Source organism: Leopardus geoffroyi, chromosome C2 (assembly GCF_018350155.1).
Source record: "Leopardus geoffroyi isolate Oge1 chromosome C2, O.geoffroyi_Oge1_pat1.0, whole genome shotgun sequence".
Classification (NCBI taxonomy): Eukaryota; Metazoa; Chordata; class Mammalia; order Carnivora; family Felidae; genus Leopardus; species Leopardus geoffroyi.
In genome coordinates this window covers 52,989,587-53,008,376 of record NC_059333.1, presented here as the reverse complement: position 1 = coordinate 53,008,376, position 18,790 = coordinate 52,989,587, and the positions used below count along the sequence as shown (strand labels likewise).

Below are 18,790 nucleotides of genomic sequence, written 5' to 3'. Positions count from 1 at the left end.
TGAAGTAAATGAAACATAATTGTAGCATTTTGTAATTTCTTTAGATGTGTGTGTGTACGTGTGAGTGTGTTGGTGTGTGGCTGTAGACTTGTATGTGTGTGAGAATTTAAATGGAAACACAGAGGATGAGAAACTGGAAAAACAGGAATATCAAAGCGGTATTTGCATAACTCTTGTAGGAAACCTGTGGGTTTTAATTCCATTTTTCCCTCAAGTTACTAAGCGTGGTGTAAAACGATGCAGTTCACATTAACTGTGCTTCACATGAAAAGACACAATCGTTACAAATAGGTGTACATTCAGGGTATTTTGGAATAGACCATGAGTGACCAGAAAAAATAAATTTTTAACTTACCTAAAAGACATACAGTAAAACGTATTTAACTGAAAATGGTTGCTTAGCGGCTGAGTCCATGTTCATCCTGTATTTCTGATATGAAAATGATTTCTAGTTTTTAAATGTTCTAAAAGTAACTTGTAATATTATGCAAACAATAGCAAAGCTTCTTGATATAAGTTACATAAAAAGGAAACTTCAACATGTGGGTTTGAATATAGAAGAATCTGATTAAATCATCTTAAATGCCATTAAAAATTGTGTATTTATAATAAAGTTTCTGTTTATAATCTAGCTATCTTTATCCTGATGGGAGGAGCTATAATCCTGATTTAACTGGATTATGTGAACCTACACCCCATGATCATATAAAAGTTACCCAGGTAAGGACAGTTTCTGGTAATGCATTTATAATTATGTATCTAATATTTTTGAAATAAAAAGCATCCTCTTTTACTGTAGCTAAAATTTTGTACCGGCATTTCATCTAAAAGATACTTACAGGAATTCTAAGAGTATTTGAAAAAAATACTTTCTCCATTTTTTGGATAAAAATGTCTGCTGTTAATATTCTTACTTCCAATATAATATTGGCATTTATGCAGAGACATAGATAAACCCATAGATAGGCAGATACATATGAGGAGAGAGTTACAGATTGAGAAAACTCCAAAGAAGATTGGAATAATAATATGCATTAGCTTTTAGAGTCAAGTGTGTAATTGAAGTTTATTGAAGGTCTTAATTATATTCTTATAAATCTATTGTTGGCGACCCCATAAATTGAATGGGAGTGTAGCTTGGTTATAAAGCCTTTCTTGAGGGTGATATTCAGTAATTAATCAAAATCTAAACAAAACCATTTTTGACTCTGGATTCTGTATATACCACTCACATATACACAGAAACATCTGTACATCAGGGTTTTCACTTTAGCAATTTTCCTAAAAATGAAAAATTATAAATACCAAACTATTTAATCACAGGTTAAGTAAAGCATAGTATATTCATACTGCATTATACTGAAGTCATTACCGAGAGGAAGGTAGCTCTATATACTCACATGGGAACTTCGGCATCTTTATTATATAAAAAAAGTTCCATTACTGTAAAGTTCAATTATATAACATTTCATTTGTAAAGTAACATTACATAAGTTCAATTTCTGGAAAGAAAGAAATTACCATATATGAACATATGAACATGCTTTTTAAAAATAAAAATTAAAAACTACCAAACTGGTAACATTACTTAACTGAGGAAGTAAGAAATTTTAGGGAATTAGGAAGAAGATTGAAGAGAGAAAATGAGTATTTTATTTTATGTTAATCTTGTTTTAAAATACTTTATAATTTAGATATTTTGTGCTTTGTATAATAATAAAAATCAGAAATTACAGATTTTGGGAAGACAAGAGATAATTTTTTATTTTCTAATTGTCTAGATTTAGTCCCAGTGGTCTTGGTATTATTATGTGAAACACATTTGTTGACATATGTACAGTTGATGGGCAGTTTTTGAAATTTAATATATAATTGACATTATTTTGATTAGGTAAATGATTCTATATGTTCTAACACATGTATGTGAAAGCACACTGGCAAAAATAGTTCCTCTTTTTAAAGCCACTGTTTAAAACTATATATATTCAGGAGTAGTATCATCCCATTAAATTATTCATAAATATTTGAATAAGTTACCCCTTAGGTTGCATTGAGTTCTGCATCTGTGATTTTAGCTTATTGTAATTTTTTAAATAATTATAAAGTGGTCCTTTGGGTGTCATAACAATTTAAATACTTACCTATTACTTTAAAGACTTCAGGGACTTAAAATTTATTTATTTATATATTTTTAGTTTTGTTTAAGTAACCTCTACCTACATCAAATATAGGGCTTGGATTCACAACCCGAGATCAAAAGTCAGACACCCCAACTTATAATTTAATATTAATTGCTTTCATATTTATTTAGTTTTTATCTTGATCCATTGTCATCTTTTTTATTTCTGTAAAAATTATACAAACATACATACTTCATGGTAGACACAACTTATAGATGAATGTGCATGCATGCATATGTGTGTATCTTTGTATGTAGATGTATATATATTTTTCTCACCAGGATGATAAGATCTTTTAGTATGCTACAGGCTAAATATTGTCATTTATTTATCCTGCCCAGGGCCAGGTTCCTAATAGACACTTATTGACTAAAACACTGCCCTTTTTAAATGAATTTTAATTACTTTTCTTTGTATCCCTTTTAACACCTTTTGTTTTCATATTTTCTTTATACTTATACATTTGTGTCTTCTTTGTGACCTAGAGCTTTTCAATATTTAGACACCAGGAATTTTACTATGCCAAAATGTTCAAAACTAGCTAATCAAGAGAATAGATGTTTCATAAAACAATTTTTGGTTGCTGAAGTGATTAGTTTTCCTGACGGTGCTAGATTGGGAAAACAGTATGCAATTTAGAGTTAGAAATTTAATATAGAATTTGAGGAAAATAATTTAAACTTATTGAGCCTCAGATTTTTTTTTTTAATTCAATGTGTCTTATTATGCTTTGGAGATTATATGACATAATAAATGTGTACCAAAGTATGTAGCATGCAGGAAGGGCTTGGCAAATGCTGCTTTTCTTCTGTTCCAGAATTTAATGTTCGGTTAGAATAATATATATATATATATATATATATATATATATATATACACACACACACGCATTATATATATATATACACGTTATTTATATATTATATATACATATTATATATACATTATATATATATTATATATATATATGTATTTGCAATTTTGAAGTGAATTTAGGTGAGAATGTGGCATTTACAAAGAAACTAAAGCTATTTATATTTTCTTTTAAAACCGTAAGTTTTGTCTTTTGAGTCACTATTAACGTAAACCCCTTCCTAAAGGAACAGTACAAAACATTAAGTAGTCTGAAGTATTACAAAAGCTTATAAAATTGCTGATATAAGCTCAAATGTTTTAAAAAATGATTTTGTCGACCAAATTGTGATTACCAATTTAAAACATGTCTTAAGTAGTAACATTCCTGACAGGATCAAGTGTGAGGCATTTACTGTAAGTCATTGTATTTGAGAAAATTCAGTAGTACCAGTTCATGTCAGAAATACATTAACTTTGCCTTTTTTTCCCCCCCAAATTCCAGGAACAATATGAATTATATTGTGAAATGGGCTCCACTTTTCAGCTTTGTAAAATTTGTGCTGAGAACGACAAAGATGTCAAGATTGAGCCTTGTGGGCATTTGATGTGCACCTCTTGCCTTACAGCATGGCAGGTATAATCAAGATTTAATGAGCAACACTCATGTCTTCCTTATATTCTCTGTTGCTATTTCTCTTTTCAGTTTTCTTCATCTTAATCATTCAGCAAATGATCTGATAAGTGCTTTCTTGGAGTAATTTGAAAAATCTTATGTGTTTGATTTTCTGTCTTATATAATTTCATTTTTCTTGCTGGCTGTGTTTTATATTGTTTCTTTTGCATGTACAATTTAATTTTAGGATTTAGTCATGAGTAGTTTGTAACTCTGTGACACCACTGATTTCAGAATGTCACATCAGTATTTCCAACTAATCATATTGATGTGATTTATGGTGGGTCAGATTCTATTTATAGTAGGTCACTTTCTGAAGCAAAATAAATCCTAGGAGATAAATCTTACGTTGATGTTTCAGCAGGCCCTTTTCCTAGGAGGAGATGTGGCTCCTATGTCATGTTATGTCAGTGGCTACGAATGGGAAAATCTGATGGGGAAAGTCTCCCGAATACTTACAGTTCTCACAGAAGCAGGCATAACATTTTCCAGTTTACCGAAGCAGAATCCAAGTTACCTCTTATGCAGACATTCAGTAAATACCAATTGGTTTGATGTTTTAGAATAAGAACCAGAGACTAACTAGTTTCCCCATGGGCTTTCTTCTGTTTCTTTATCTGTAACAGAGGTTGTGGGTTGAAAATGAGTCTGGACAGATTTCCAGTTTTGAATATTTGAAGGATCCACAGAAGATTTTGATCAAGTCATTTTTTCACTGCTGTGTAACATAGTCAGTATCGAAGTCAATATTGTTGATGGGGTTAAGAAAGCAAGTATTTCAGTTTTCAAACCTTCTTAGAAATTTTGCTATTGAGTATATAATTTCACATCCCTACCCCATTCCTGAGCCCTGTCAGGCTTGATCTTCTGTCTAACCCATAGCCTCGGCATTGCCTGTGGAAGAGGGGTAGCCTTAGAGGCTCAGGCCGGGAGAATGCAGGCCCAGGAGCGCTAGTGCTGTTGAGCTCATTACTTGGTAATAACATATAATGGTTTTCACAATCTTATGAAAAGAAACGCCTTCTTCCTTTGGGGAGGTTTGAAAGATGGAAGAAGCAAAAGAGGAAGAACTAGAAAGTGAGTTAAATTTGATTTACTTTTTCAATGCCATTTCTGAACTCCCAGAGATTTTTGCCACCTCAGTAAAAATTGTTCAACATCCCTACACTTCTCTCTTTCAGTGTGCATAGGTTTGTATTTTACTTAGGTTTTCCTTGATATACTCTCCCTAATTTCCCTTTATCCCTTCATGATGTTGGTGAATTTTGTATAGTACAGGGAGAAGGTGGAGGAAGAGGGATGCTCAGTGTGGCATCAGCAAACTCATTCTCAGTGTGTAGGCACTTGATTGCTATGTAAGTTATGTTAATAATTTTTCTGGAGACGTAACAATGTCTTTTTATAAATGACTTTCAACAAGTTATGCTGGTAGAAGAGAGAACTATGTTTGCAAGTGTATTTCACATCAATCAGTAGAAAATAATACAGAGATATTGAGTCAGTGCCTGACAGATAGGACTGTGTCTGTTATGATGATTTGCTTTACCTGATAACCCATTCGGTATCTCAGGGTAAGTAGAAGCCAATTATATTTGTCACAGTTGGATTGTGACTTTGTATTGACTTATGCCTTCAGGGTGGTTGTATGGTTTTCACGGGTACAAAGAAACTAAAACTTTATATTTCTTCCTAAAGAAAACCAGAATTTTAGACTGGTACAAAATCCCAGTACTCTGTGGCACTTTGCTTGGTTTTGGCCTCTACTCTCGGGGCCTTAGTCTGGGAGCATACACATATTTACATATGGCAGGACTTGGCGCCTTTAACTTGCTACCTACCTGGTATTTGGAAGTTAAGTGGTTTAAAAGTCAGAAGCTCCCATTGGTTTGGAAGAAACCTTTGATTAGTAAAGATTGTTTAAAGCATAATACAAAATAGCTGTTTACCTCGAAGCCCAGAGTAAGTAAAACAGTATGACTGAATATAAAAAAACAGATTTTATTTATTTTAATTTTTGTATACATCTTGAAAGAAATTTATGTTTAAAATTTCAGGGACAATAGTGTACATTCTATTTAGTAAGTTGTGAACTATTTGCAACAGGTATGTTATGCGCAAAAGGCACAGGAACGTTTCCCTGTCGCCATGACTGTGTTATTAATCCTTTGTCCCTTACATCACCACACGTTTCTGTATATTACTGTATATTCTCCAAATGGCACAGCTCCTCAGTGCCTTGATTCACTTCATGATTTCTAATACTGGTCTAATGGCCTTAATTAAGATGTGCCCAGTCATATTTGTAAATTGTTAACATTTACTTTTTTTTTTTTTTTACTCTGAAGTAGTTCTCAATTTTACTTTTAGAAATTGAGGAACTGAATAAATTGCCAAGCACTGGAAACAGTCTTTGAGTAAAATTTTAGCAGAAGGTCATTATAAAGTGCAGTAGTAGTTTAGTAAGTGAACTAAACAAAAAAAAAATGACAAATGAAAAAGTACTCAGAAAGGTGAAATAATAATCAGATTATATCACACTGTTATTAGCAAATAATGTTATTTTAATCTGGTCATAGAATTTGCATATAGGTTAATGAAAAATGTTCAAAAGCATTATTTCAGCATTATTTTTAATTCTTCCCACACGAAATACTTTGTAATTAATAAATATTCTTGTAATTAAAAAAAAATTTATGTATGTCCCTGTAAACTCTTACCTCATTGTATTTGTATTTTAAACATTAAATATTTACCTATTTCTCTTCTAGAACCTAGTTTAGAATCCCTCTTTTCTAGTATTGTTACTCAGTAAATATTTATGGACTATATGGTAAATAGTGTAGAGAGAAGACTAAGATTATATTGAAAACATGTTAAATAGATAAATTAGATAAATTGTTGATATTGTAGATCAGATGTCTTAGTTCTGTTCATTTCTCTTCTGAAAACTCTCTATGATTTTTTTTCAAAGACCTTTTATTATGCTCAAGATCTGAGAATGAATTCTAAGAATTTTAATTCTCAGATTTGTTCTATTCAGTACCTGCTGGATGATTCCCTTCAACTTTTCACATTTTGATTTTGTCCGCTTATTTTTGAGCCACATTATTTTACGTTTATTGCTTGCAATAATGCTGGCACTAACCTAGAGGCAGTGAAACTGAGTTCCTCTTTATTACTTTTTTAAACCAAAAAACACACATGGTGATCCCTGATTCACGTTTTCTCTACACTGAAGAATATTGTTCTTGGGCCAGGTTTTAAGAATTCCAAAGTGATATACCATAGTCTTTATGTCTCAGTGGGATCTTAGTGGTCAAAGGAAATGTCAACTTTTGAACATTTCCACTTTGGGATAACCTGAATATTTCTACCTCTGCATATAGATTTCACAAAGTAGTACTTCCTGCCAACCAACACATCTGCCTATTTTCATATAATATGAATAGCAATTTTTGACAATCATTTAAATATGTTACTGTAAAATGCCCATTACTTAATAAAAATCAAATTGTTACAAAGTTATTCCAGTTAAAATGCAGTTGATAAACTATAGATCTGCTAAAAAGCCCACCTTATGGCCTCAATCACTGCTCACAGGATTTAACCTGATTGATGGTGAATAGAGAACTAACAACAGTTATGGAACATTTCTGTAGTTCTGCAGTATATTGTCAGGCATTGTATCTAAACTTGTAGATGCAGTGGGAAATGTATGAGTATGAAGTCTGGATAAGAGTATAGTATTCATGTCTCTCTTTTTCAGTGTTTTCCAGATTCAAACTGGTACAGAGCTATAGTCCATATTTCCTGACTTTAAAGCCAGAGTTTTTGTTGTATATGCTTGTTTCTTTTTTCTATAGAGAAAAGCTTGTTTTCCAAGTCAATTATGCATAGGCTCGTTTGTTACTTTACTTGAGAGAAGCATACATGGCTTGTTTCATCCGTCATTCTCCAACTTCTCAAGTCCATTTACTTATCTTTTTATTTAGGAAACATTCCTGGGCATCTGCTCTGTCCTGGTTCTGTACGAATCTGTGAGCTAGGAAGAATACTTAGACTCAGGCCTGACTCTCAAGAAGTTACAAGTAAATCTGAAAGTTTTATACAGAGGCATGGTATTAATAATAATTACTTGAAATGAGCATCCTGTTATCTTTCAAATTTAATTATGGATTTGAGACATCTTTTGTTACTTTCTACTCTTTTGGTTGGGCATGCTGATAGGAAAAGGATTTTAAAGGTTGCATGTCTGCCAAGAAGCTCTGATAAATCAGAGTCCAATAGGAAAGAAATATTAAACCCTGACCATAAAACATTATGTGTCCAGCCAGTATGCATTTTCAGCAAGTCACTCTTCACCAACTTTTCCTTCCATTTGATGCCCTACTTTTGGTTTAATTGAATTCACTGCAAACTTAAATTTTATGTAATTAACGGAAACCCTAAGAAATGCACAGTAGCGGTGTCACTTAGTTGTTACAGGCTGCAAGTGGTTACCCTTTAATTTTTGTCATAATGGCCCATTAGTCATGCCTCTGAAGAGGTGTCAGATACTTCTTTCTCCTTCTGAAACATCTGTGTTATTTAATAAATTGAATAAGCAAGGGAGAGTTTGCACAGAATACTAAATAAGTTGGATAATCAACTCTCTAGAGGCAATCTTTGAAGCAATCTCTCTCTGGGTGCGGCGTTTCTGTTCTTTCTTTGGCAATAAAACCTGCAGAGTTTTCTTTCACTTCCTTGCTGTTCCATAGATATTAACAAAACATTTTTCTTCTTCATCCAGAACTCCTCCATATCTTCCTTTTTGTAGCAGCATATTGAGCAGCAGTGATGGTGCAGGCTTACTACATGAGGTGTAAAGTAAGGGGCTCTTTTCATACTGGTTTGTTTTGTTTTGTTTTGTTTTGTTTTGTTTTTTTGTTTTTTGCTCCAGGAATCTAGAAAATGGCTTCTGAGCTTGTGAATGGCACAAATTCCAAACTATGTTCTTCAAATCTTCAAAATAAAAATGGATAGGGGCACCTGGGTGGCTCGGTCGGTTGAGCGACTGACTTCGGCTCAGGTCATGCTCTTGCATTTTGTGAGTTCAAGCCCCGCATCAGGCTCTGTGCTGACAGCTCAGAGCCTGGAGCCTGCCTTGGATTCTGTGTCTCCCTCTCTCTCTGCCCCTCTTCAGATTCTGTGTCTCCCTCTCTCTCTGCCCCTCCCCCACTCATGCTCTGTCTCAGAAATAAACATTTTAAAAAATTCAAAATAAAAATGGATACATATATATCAGTTGGATATGCAGCCTTGTTTTGAATTACTGCCAAGGACTTTAATTCAATTAAAAGTAAAATTAACTTTTTCCTGTGATTATTACTTCTGTACTTTTTCCAAATAATTTAAAGGAAAGATATTAGAATGTTCAAAATAATATTTCATAGAGTCATTAGATGAAAATCAGTAGCCCTGATTTTAATATGGAATATGATTAAAGAGATTTATGAATGTCCCATATTTAGAGAGCATTGTGGGCAAAAAATGTGTAGCTATCTAAGAGAGGAGAGAAGTCAGCTCACATGGTCACATTTAAGGCACAAAGAAATAATCTTTTTCTGTATCTTCCCTCAAAAGCAACCAACCTTCACATTTCTAGCCTCAGTGTAATTTTGTAACCTTAGTACTACAAATAATAAAATTATATTTGCCTATAAGAATGTTGTAAATTGGTATTTCTCCCCTTGATTACATGTTGTGTCTTTTTGTATAAAAGTGATAAAGTGTTGGAGCTCCTGTTTCACTGTGGGAGTGATGTAGGGGCTACTAGAGTCATTAAAAGATGTTACAATTATTTCATGAACTACAGTGATGACAGTAGGAATGAAAAGGAGGAGAAAATAAAATTTGGTAGAGCAAATGCTTGAGTCCAGTGACTGTATTAAATGGGGTCTGACTGTATCGTGCTGTGCCTGGACAATAGCAGGTATTGGCACCTGGGAAACATTTTCAGTTGGATCTAACAAAGGCCTTTAATAGATGCTTCAAAAGTTGACTCCCTTAAATAAAGCATCCTCAGAATGCAAACGCATAAACTTCATGAATTAACATTTTAAATTGGGTTCTAGCAACAACTATTTTAAAAGCTCTTACTGGGGCACCTGGGTGGCGCAGTCGGTTAAGCGTCCGACTTCAGCCAGGTCACGATCTCGCGGTCCGTGAGTTCGAGCCCCGCGTCAGGCTCTGGGCTGATGGCTCAGAGCCTGGAGCCTGTTTCCGATTCTGTGTCTCCCTCTCTGCCCCTCCCCCGTTCATGCTCTGTCTCTTTGTGTCCCAAAAATAAATAAACGTTGAAAAAAAAAATGAAAAAAAAAAATAAAAAAATAAAAGCTCTTACTATGTAAAAATATATCCCAAGGAATCCTGTAATTACTAGGACAAGTTTTTCATTTTCATTAAAAGCTGAAACCTTTCAATTCGAGTGAATAGAATATTTATTGATTAAAGTAGTTTTGTAATTTGAACAATAGGGTTTTTTTTTTTCATTTTTGAATGATCAGTAGTAGGCAGCTACTTTTAAACTTCATCTTAACCTAGGTTATGAATCTGATCTTAAGGAACTACATCCTGATGCTGCAGTGTAGGATAGTGGTAGTGTAGTGATGAAATGATTCGATTCATATAACAGGCCACCTGAATGTAATTTCCTGCACACAGATGCTTAGCTATGTGACCTCCATCAAATTATATAAACTCTCATTTTTTATTGGTAAAATGAGGATGATAATTGTACCTACTTCATAGGGTTAAATGAATTAATACGTGTATAGTGTTTTCAACAGTGCCTGGAATCTTAGTATTGTTCCTAATGTAGTACCTGATAGTATCATTTAGGAAACTGTCTCATATTTCTGATTATTCTTAATTTATGAACATTGGTGATTCTGTGGTTTAAAAGTAGTTTAAAAATTGCATTAATTTCATAAGGTGGGAATTCTTGTGGATGTGTGAATTTTTTCAGATGTTAAGACATGTTTCTTCAGTTATCTTACTATACTAATTTGCTTTTGAAATTATCTTTATAGTAATTCTGCCAGTATTTGCATAGCACTTTGAAAGATTTGAATTAATTTATTTTTGAGATATCCCTTAAATTGTACATTCCCTCATTACACCCTACAGAATAAGATGAATAGCTTACCCAGGATGAATAGCTGTAATTGGTGGGTGTAGGGTTCCAATTCAAGTGTCCTGATTCAGAATGTCTGTGCTTTCTTTCTGACTTGGTGTTTTCATGGGCCTCACAAGTTAAAACCAGAAGAGCCTAGATTCACCAATGTCTTTTTTCCTTGTTCATCATAAGAGAGCGCCAAAACCAACCATCTCTTTCACTCTGAGTCATTTGTTGTAAGATTACTATTAACTCTCTTATATGTTCTTTTAACAAGTTATTGAATTTCTGTGGGAAATATTGTGCTCTAAAAATGCTTAATATGGACCCAATTTGTTCTCAGGATATGTATATATGTATCTCTCCAGTTATTCACTTATTTATAATTGTTCCATGGTTTGCAGAAATGATTTATGGTAACTTCAAATCTATGTGAAATATTAGCAAAGTAATATAAATTAGAAGTTACTGCTACAGAAAGAGCACACACACACACACACACACACACACACACACACAAACTAAAAAAAGTATAAAATGCACTCCAAAATGAGACTCAAGAAGTCCTATTATTTTTTAGGGTTCTCAATGTATATTGTGTATGTGGAAAGCCATGTAGTGATTAACCTTAAAGTGTGACCTCTAATAATCATCTTGAGAGCAAATAAATTGTACTATATATAGTGTCTTTAAAAAATTAAGGTATTTAAGAGGTAAAATCCATATGAACAGTATATAAACAGAAAGCATATGGAAGCTGACCAATACATGATGATGATGATGATGGTGGTGGTGGGGGTGATGAGATACTGATATTTACTTGGATTTTTACATAAGGTGTTACTATGGGAATGGGCAATTTGGGAAGTTAAAGAATTTTTTTTCTTTTTTTCTGTAAAATGTTAATTTGTTCTCAGATACCTAAAGTTATATTTATGTTTAATATTATTAACAATATTCATGGTTGGCATGGGAGTCTGAATTACTTTGTCATGAGCATATTACATAGCATATTACATATTACATTTCAGATGAGTGTAGTACTCTCTGATAACTTATATATCTTTGGTTTGGAAGTATTTCTTATTTGAGGAAGTAAAATCTACTGAGTCCATTAGAATGGATGGAGTCCCAAATGCTTCCTCTTAACATTCTCAGAATGTGAATATGTTGAGGACTAGAAAAGGAATTATTTATTGGTTTTCTTTATTAACATATGTTCCTTGATCTTGCATTAAGTATATGTTGACAGAAACATTATTTTAATTATTGAGGCACAATCCTGATGAGTTATATGTCTATCGAAGACATTCTTCATGTGTATTCAATCAACCATATGACAGAAACTAGGGCAGAGTATCAAAGTGGCATTTGAGAATTTATAGTTAGACTTAATTTGCATGTGGCAGTATTTAGTTTACAGAGAAAGAGTGATGGGTGAAGTCATATTAGAGTAAATATCATTAAGGAGACACATTCATTGTGATCTATGTCTGCAAATCAAAGTGGATGTACATTGCAGCTGGGTTTTGGGGGGATTTTTTTTGTTTTTCATTCAGTGAGTAATGTGAACCCTCTACAAAGATAAAGCTAAACAGAAAATATTTTTTGTGACGTGTACTCACAAAACAGCTACTCTAACATACAGCAGTAATTTGTATAGTATTAAACTTTCAGATAGCAGAGATGGAGGAAATCTAAATTCAGGTATTGAAGAGCTAGCTATTCCTAATCTTTCTCTTGGTACCACCAAGATGCTGTTATTACCTCCCCCTGCTCTCTTTCCGAACCCCTCTTTTCAGTTACCCTCTGTCGGGAGCTCCAAGTCATCCTTACCAAAGCAATGTGCGAAGTGACATTGAAATTTCTAAGAGAAGCTTTTGTAGCTGAGTGCTGTGGCATAAACGTTGTGGGCACTGTACTAAAAAATAATGACTTTAATATTTACATCAGGGGCGCCTGGGTGGCGCAGTCGGTTAAGCGTCCGACTTCAGCCAGGTCACGATCTCGCGGTCCGTGAGTTCGAGCCCCACGTCGGGCTCTGGGCTGATGGCTCAGAGCCTGGAGCCTGTTTCCGATTCTGTGTCTCCCTCTCTCTCTGCCCGTCCCCCGTTCATACTCTGTCTCTCTCTCTGTCCCCAAAATAAATAAACGTTGAAAAAAAAAATTAAAAAAAAAATATTTACATCAAGGGCACTAATTCTTAGTTATGGTAATTATACTTTAGTTAAGTCTTAATAAATTTTTCTGTTTTTAGATACACACTAAAACATTATAGATGAATTTATGTAATGTATAGGATATGCTTCAGAATAATCCAAGTGAGTAAGTGGAAGGTACAGATGGAACAAGATTGGACATGAACTGATAGTTGTTAGAGTGGAGTGGTAGGTGTATACAAAATTATTACCCTTTTCTCTCTACTTCTGTATATGTTTCAGATTTTCTATATATATATATTTTTTTTTTTTAACATATGAACAAAAGATGTGTCTACTTAGGGCCCAGAGTCCTACTTTCTATCCTTCGTGCACTAAAGACACACAGGGAACATCTTTCCTATCTTGCCCTTATATATCAGACTATCTTTTTGAAATTATCTTACATAGATCTGTTAGAAAATTCCATTACAGTCACAGAATATGGATCCCTTTTGACTTTTCTGATAAGGGGATTTTATCTAGATGACAACATATTGAATATGCACTTACGTTTAATGTTCCTGTTAACAAAAGACAGGAGAAAGGTTTAGCTTTCCTTAAGTATTTATTCCTGTGTTAGGAAATGTTAATGTAATATAAAATAATTAAGGCGTAGATTTATCATCTGTTGTAGAATGATGGAGCAAAATATTTAAGTTGCCTTGAAGTGCACCAGCTTAAGCATATGCAGCAATAAACATCAAAGGATTTTGTATTGGCATGCCTGTATTTCTCCACAGCACCTTAGTTCAACTACTTTACCATTCCAAGTTTCTTTCCCAAATTATCTAACAGTAAATGAATAAGGAAATGCTCTGCTTTCTTTTCATTGACCTATGCAAAGAATGTTTGTTTTTCTTTTTTGACAATTGGTGTGGCAAAGAGAGATGTTCAGTTTGTTAATCTGAGTGACATTTGGAGAAGAATAACCCATCCAGCACATGATCTGCCTGAGTGACAGATCAGCAATTGTCCAGTGAGAGGAGAAGCAAAAGTATCACTCCACTGCTGATCGGAGTGTCACCGGAGGGGATGTAGATCACCAGTTTCCCACCGTAACAAGTGGGTGGGACAGTCTTAAGTACTAAATGGTTTCTTTAAAGATGTTAGTTCTCTTTGCATCCCTGTCTCATCTCTAAAATGGTGCTGATTCATCTCATTTCTGCCTTTAAATGATTTTATGATTTCTTCTATTTTTTAAAGCTTACTTATTTATTTTCGAGAGGAGGGGAGACGGGCAGAGAGAGAGGGAGAGAATCCCAAGCAGGGTCCACTCTGTCAGCGCAGATCACGACATGGAGCTCCATCTCACAAACCGTGAGATCGTGACCTGAGCAGAAATCAAGAGTCAGATGCTTAACTAACTGAGCCACCCAGATGCCCCTGCTTTTTACTATTTTTTAAATAACACACTACTAAAATCAGGGTAAAATGCAGAAACAAAAAATGATGGTGAGTATCAGACACCATCTATTTCTAGAAGACAGCATCATATGCAGGGCGAGAACACAGTCTTCTCCTATTTCCCTGCCAGTTGTGAATTCCGGAGACTTTGAACAAAACCTTCAATAATTACCAATAAATGAGTTTCTGGCCCAAAAGTATTAGCACAGATCTTTTTGCAGTATCGAATTTGAAAGCAAGATGAGAGGTAGAATTTAATATTTCACATGGCATTATATCCCAAATGAGCTGGGTCAGAGTGATAGGCTCTCAGGACAGATGATGGTTTCTGGATGTAAATTTACTTTTATTTTTTCCCACCAATTATAAATCAAGACTTTTAAAGACCTAGGCAATTAAATGGAAATATTTATCCATAGTTACATGCATAGGAACTTTTCCAGAATGGCTTGTTTTAATTGATACTGCTACTTTACTTATAATGTATTTTTATCAAAATGTCCTTTTTGTAGAATGTTTAATTAGCTGGTGCCTTTTGGTAAAGAGGGATGTGTTTCAATTTCCATTTTCCTACAGGACCCTGAAGTTTTGATTACAATTGTAAAAGAACATTCAGAAAAATAGTTAGGCTCTTTTTCTTTGGCAAATCAGATTTTTTTTTTTTTAGATAAATCTTTCTTTGAAAATTTGACATACTGAACGTTTATCACATTTTGTTGGTGTTCTACTCTATTAACTTCTTCAAGACAGATCTTCCTTCACTCTCACTGCCTACCCTAAAACCTCTTGTATGCAACTTCCTTTTATAGCTGGAGAACATTGGCCCCTCTCAGTACTGTTGTATTTGAACAAAAACCAATTACATTTTTTGTTTGTTCAGGAGTCAGATGGCCAGGGCTGCCCCTTCTGTCGCTGTGAAATAAAAGGAACAGAGCCCATTATCGTCGACCCCTTTGATCCAAGGGACGAAGGTTCCAGGTGCTGTAGCATCATTGACCCCTTTGGAGTGCCGATGCTGGACCTGGATGATGATGATGACCGAGAGGAGTCCTTGATGATGAATCGGTTGGCAAATGTTCGAAAGGTAAAATTATAAAACGCAGGTTTAATTGGAGTCATGTGTGGACATGAAAAAGGAATGATGCTGTCCCTAATGGGCTATGTCTGAGTGTTTGGGGGCTTGGGAAAGAAACATGGAAGAATCAAAAGAAAGGTGAAGAACTCGGTAATGTTGATAGGCTGATGAAATCATAGACAGAGAACTAGAGTCTACTCAAAGTTCTTTCGCTGCTTTTAAACTTCAAAATGAGAGATGGTGAGAGCTTACATATAGAATCCAAGATCGTCTAAGATTGGCAAAAGCAGTCCTGTGAATAAAAAATTAAGAAAAATTAAGAAAACTAAGAAAATATAAAAATTGGTAATGATGAAACTGATTACAAATAGTCTTTGTTAAAGTCTAAAAGAAGTATCTGATAGTGATTTTCTGACCAGGAGAGCCAGGCTTCCATTTGGTTACTGAGAATTCTGTCACATAAAATTTACCTTTGTGAATTTACCATAGTGTGGGGTTTGCTTATCAAAATTGCTGACTCATAAAATGGACTTTGTGAATTGAGAATGGATCCTACATACCCAGTTGGAGTAACTAAGCCCACAAGAAACTAGTCAATAAACTAGAATGCCAACTGAATAATTTACAAGCCAGAAATATAATGATTAAGAGAGCTGGCCTCTCAGATATCAGGCCATGCTCTGTACGGAAAGATATGTGAAAGTCATATTCACAAAGTTTTGTGTTCTCAAAATCAGAGAACTAGCAATGAGTGGTATAAAAGTTGCTGAAAATGGAGTGTGAAGGTGTCCCCTCCTGGCCCTCCTCCTGACTCATGGCAGACAGGGCTAATCAATCATGGCGCTCATCCCTACTGAGGTCAGATCTGGCCTTATAGAACCTCCGCTGCAGTTCATTAGGATTTGGCAGGTAACATGAATCTTATTTGCCATGTAGTTGGACTGATAATAATGTGTAATGGCATCAGATCATTTGCATCTGTCTCCGTGGTAGAGAAACACTTGGCACAGAGAACAGAGGAGGCATTTGTTTGGGTTACTCCTTCCTTAACTTCCTTAAGTTTATCTCCTGGCTTCCTGTATTTTCTACATTTCAATGTTCCATGCTCAACAAAGACATATGCCCATGGGATTTTTCACCTGTGCAGGTATGTTACCATCACCAACATGGCCACTTTGACATTTTTGGTCTGAGATGATTTTTATTCTTCATGTCATTAATTTTCATAAATGTCATAATTTAACTCGCAGAGAAACTACTCTTGATTCTGTCCTTTAATCCTGACAACTAAGTTTTGAAGGATATAATCCCTTTCACCCCAGAGATAGAAGAAAGGAAGTAGTTATTCCTCAGTGTCTTTTATAGGAACAAAGATTTTTCACGTATTTTATTCTCTCAACAACTTGGAGAGGCAAATATTCTTCTCATTTTTCAGATAAGGAAATGAGGCTCAGACTACACATGTGACTTGGCTACATTAGTAGGTTGTAGAAACTAGATTCTAACTTATGTTTCTGGATAACAATACAGTGATGTATCCCAAACCACATGTGTAACTCTCTCCCATGCAGAATCATGAAATGGTTCCTACTAAGTCAGATTATAGAGTGTATTGCTAGAATATTTATCATACAGTATTATTAATTTTAAATAATGGTGGTAATTAAATAGTGACATTGATGATTTCAGTGACAGGATGCTGTTCTGGGTTCTTGATCTCATTCGACAATCATTCCAACCTAATAGAGAAGCTACGGTTACTGTCCTGTTTCATAAAAGATAAAGCTAAGGAGTAAAGAAATGAAATATCTTGCCTAAGATCCTAGTTACTCTATAGTAGAACCAGTACTTTATTCCAGATCTTCCTAATTCCAAAAATCCAGTTTGGAGCCATCATGTAATGTGCCTCTTTTGCCCTCTTTGGAACATGTCACACACATTGAACTTGATAGAACATAACTAATTGTCCTCTGAAGGTCTTTCCAGCTCCATGATATAATGAACATCATGAATAATTTTGGACTCCCAGTACAGTTGTAACTAGAAATTAAAAATAATTTGAATTTGATCTCTTGGTAAAAACGTAAAATTATAAAAATAAATATACTTATGCCCTATAAAAATATTTACACCCACGCTAACTTAATAGGTCGCCAAAAACCCAAGCAAATTCAGTTAAGACCTGTTAATTGATATATAATGACTATTAAATCTGTTGTCCAGTATACTAGCCATATGTGGCTATTTAAATGTAAATTTAAAATAATTAAAGTTTAATAAAATGTTCCTCAGTCATGTTGAACATATATATATATGTGTGTATATATATATATATATATATATATATTTTTTTTTTTTTTTTTTTTTTTTTTTGAGAGAGAGAGAGAGAGAAGGAGAGAGAGAGGGAGAGAGAATTCCAAGCAGGTCCATGCTCAGCATGGAGCCTGAGGCAGGGTTCGATCCCACAATCCTGGGATGATGACCTGAGCCAAAATCAAGAGTCAGACGCTCAACCGACTGAGACACCTAGGGCCCCTTGAATATATTTTAAATGCTCAGTAGCCACTTGGGTATAGTGGCTACCGTACTGAACTGTATAGATATAGAACATTTTCTATAGGTATTGAGATATCTATTGAAATAAGAGAAATATCTATTCTCCAATAGATAATTGTATTGGACAGAGCTTTCTTAGATCGCTCCTGTAAGCTCTTATTGGAAGAAGCTAGCTCTTGATGCAAAACCTTTCCTTTTAACTTAATAACCTAATGGCCTTAGCTTGGCCTGGATATTTGACAGTGATATAGCACTGGAATCAGCAAGCTATGACCTGTTTATGTTGGTTTGTTTTTCTGTGAGCTAAGAATGATTTTACATTTTATATGGCTATATATTTAAATGCGTTTATAAGTAGCTACATAATTTGCTTGTTTCTGTTTCGTTTTTTTGTTTTCTGTTGTTTTTTTTTTTCTTCTTGGCCTGCAAAGCCTAAAATATTTACTATCTGGCCCTTTAAGAAAAAGATTGCATTCCCCGAGTCTAGGATGCAGTAAGCACACAAAGAATGTTTATTGAATGCATAGATAATAGGGAAAGACAGAAAGTTATTTAAGAAACACACAACAGCTCAAGTAGTTCAAGTAACCTAGGAGATAATGTTTTCTAGCTAGGAAAAAGACATTTCACTTTTCTTTACTAAGTGGGTTTTCTTCTTGATGTCAGGGGAGACATCATTTTCTTTTTGAT

General features: G+C 34.3%; 1 protein-coding gene across 5 annotated transcripts in view; it reads left to right on the top strand.

Annotated features, from left to right (window-relative positions):
• CBLB (Cbl proto-oncogene B) overlaps window positions 1-18,790 on the top strand; it is a 225,639-nt gene that overhangs the window by 136,191 nt on the left and 70,658 nt on the right. For all 5 annotated transcript variants that reach the window (XM_045501891.1, XM_045501893.1, XM_045501894.1 and 2 more), the window contains 3 exons: window positions 633-720; window positions 3,538-3,669; window positions 15,350-15,553. In XM_045501891.1, the coding sequence (XP_045357847.1) occupies window positions 633-720; window positions 3,538-3,669; window positions 15,350-15,553 (424 nt within the window). The remainder of the gene's footprint in view (window positions 1-632; window positions 721-3,537; window positions 3,670-15,349; window positions 15,554-18,790) is intronic.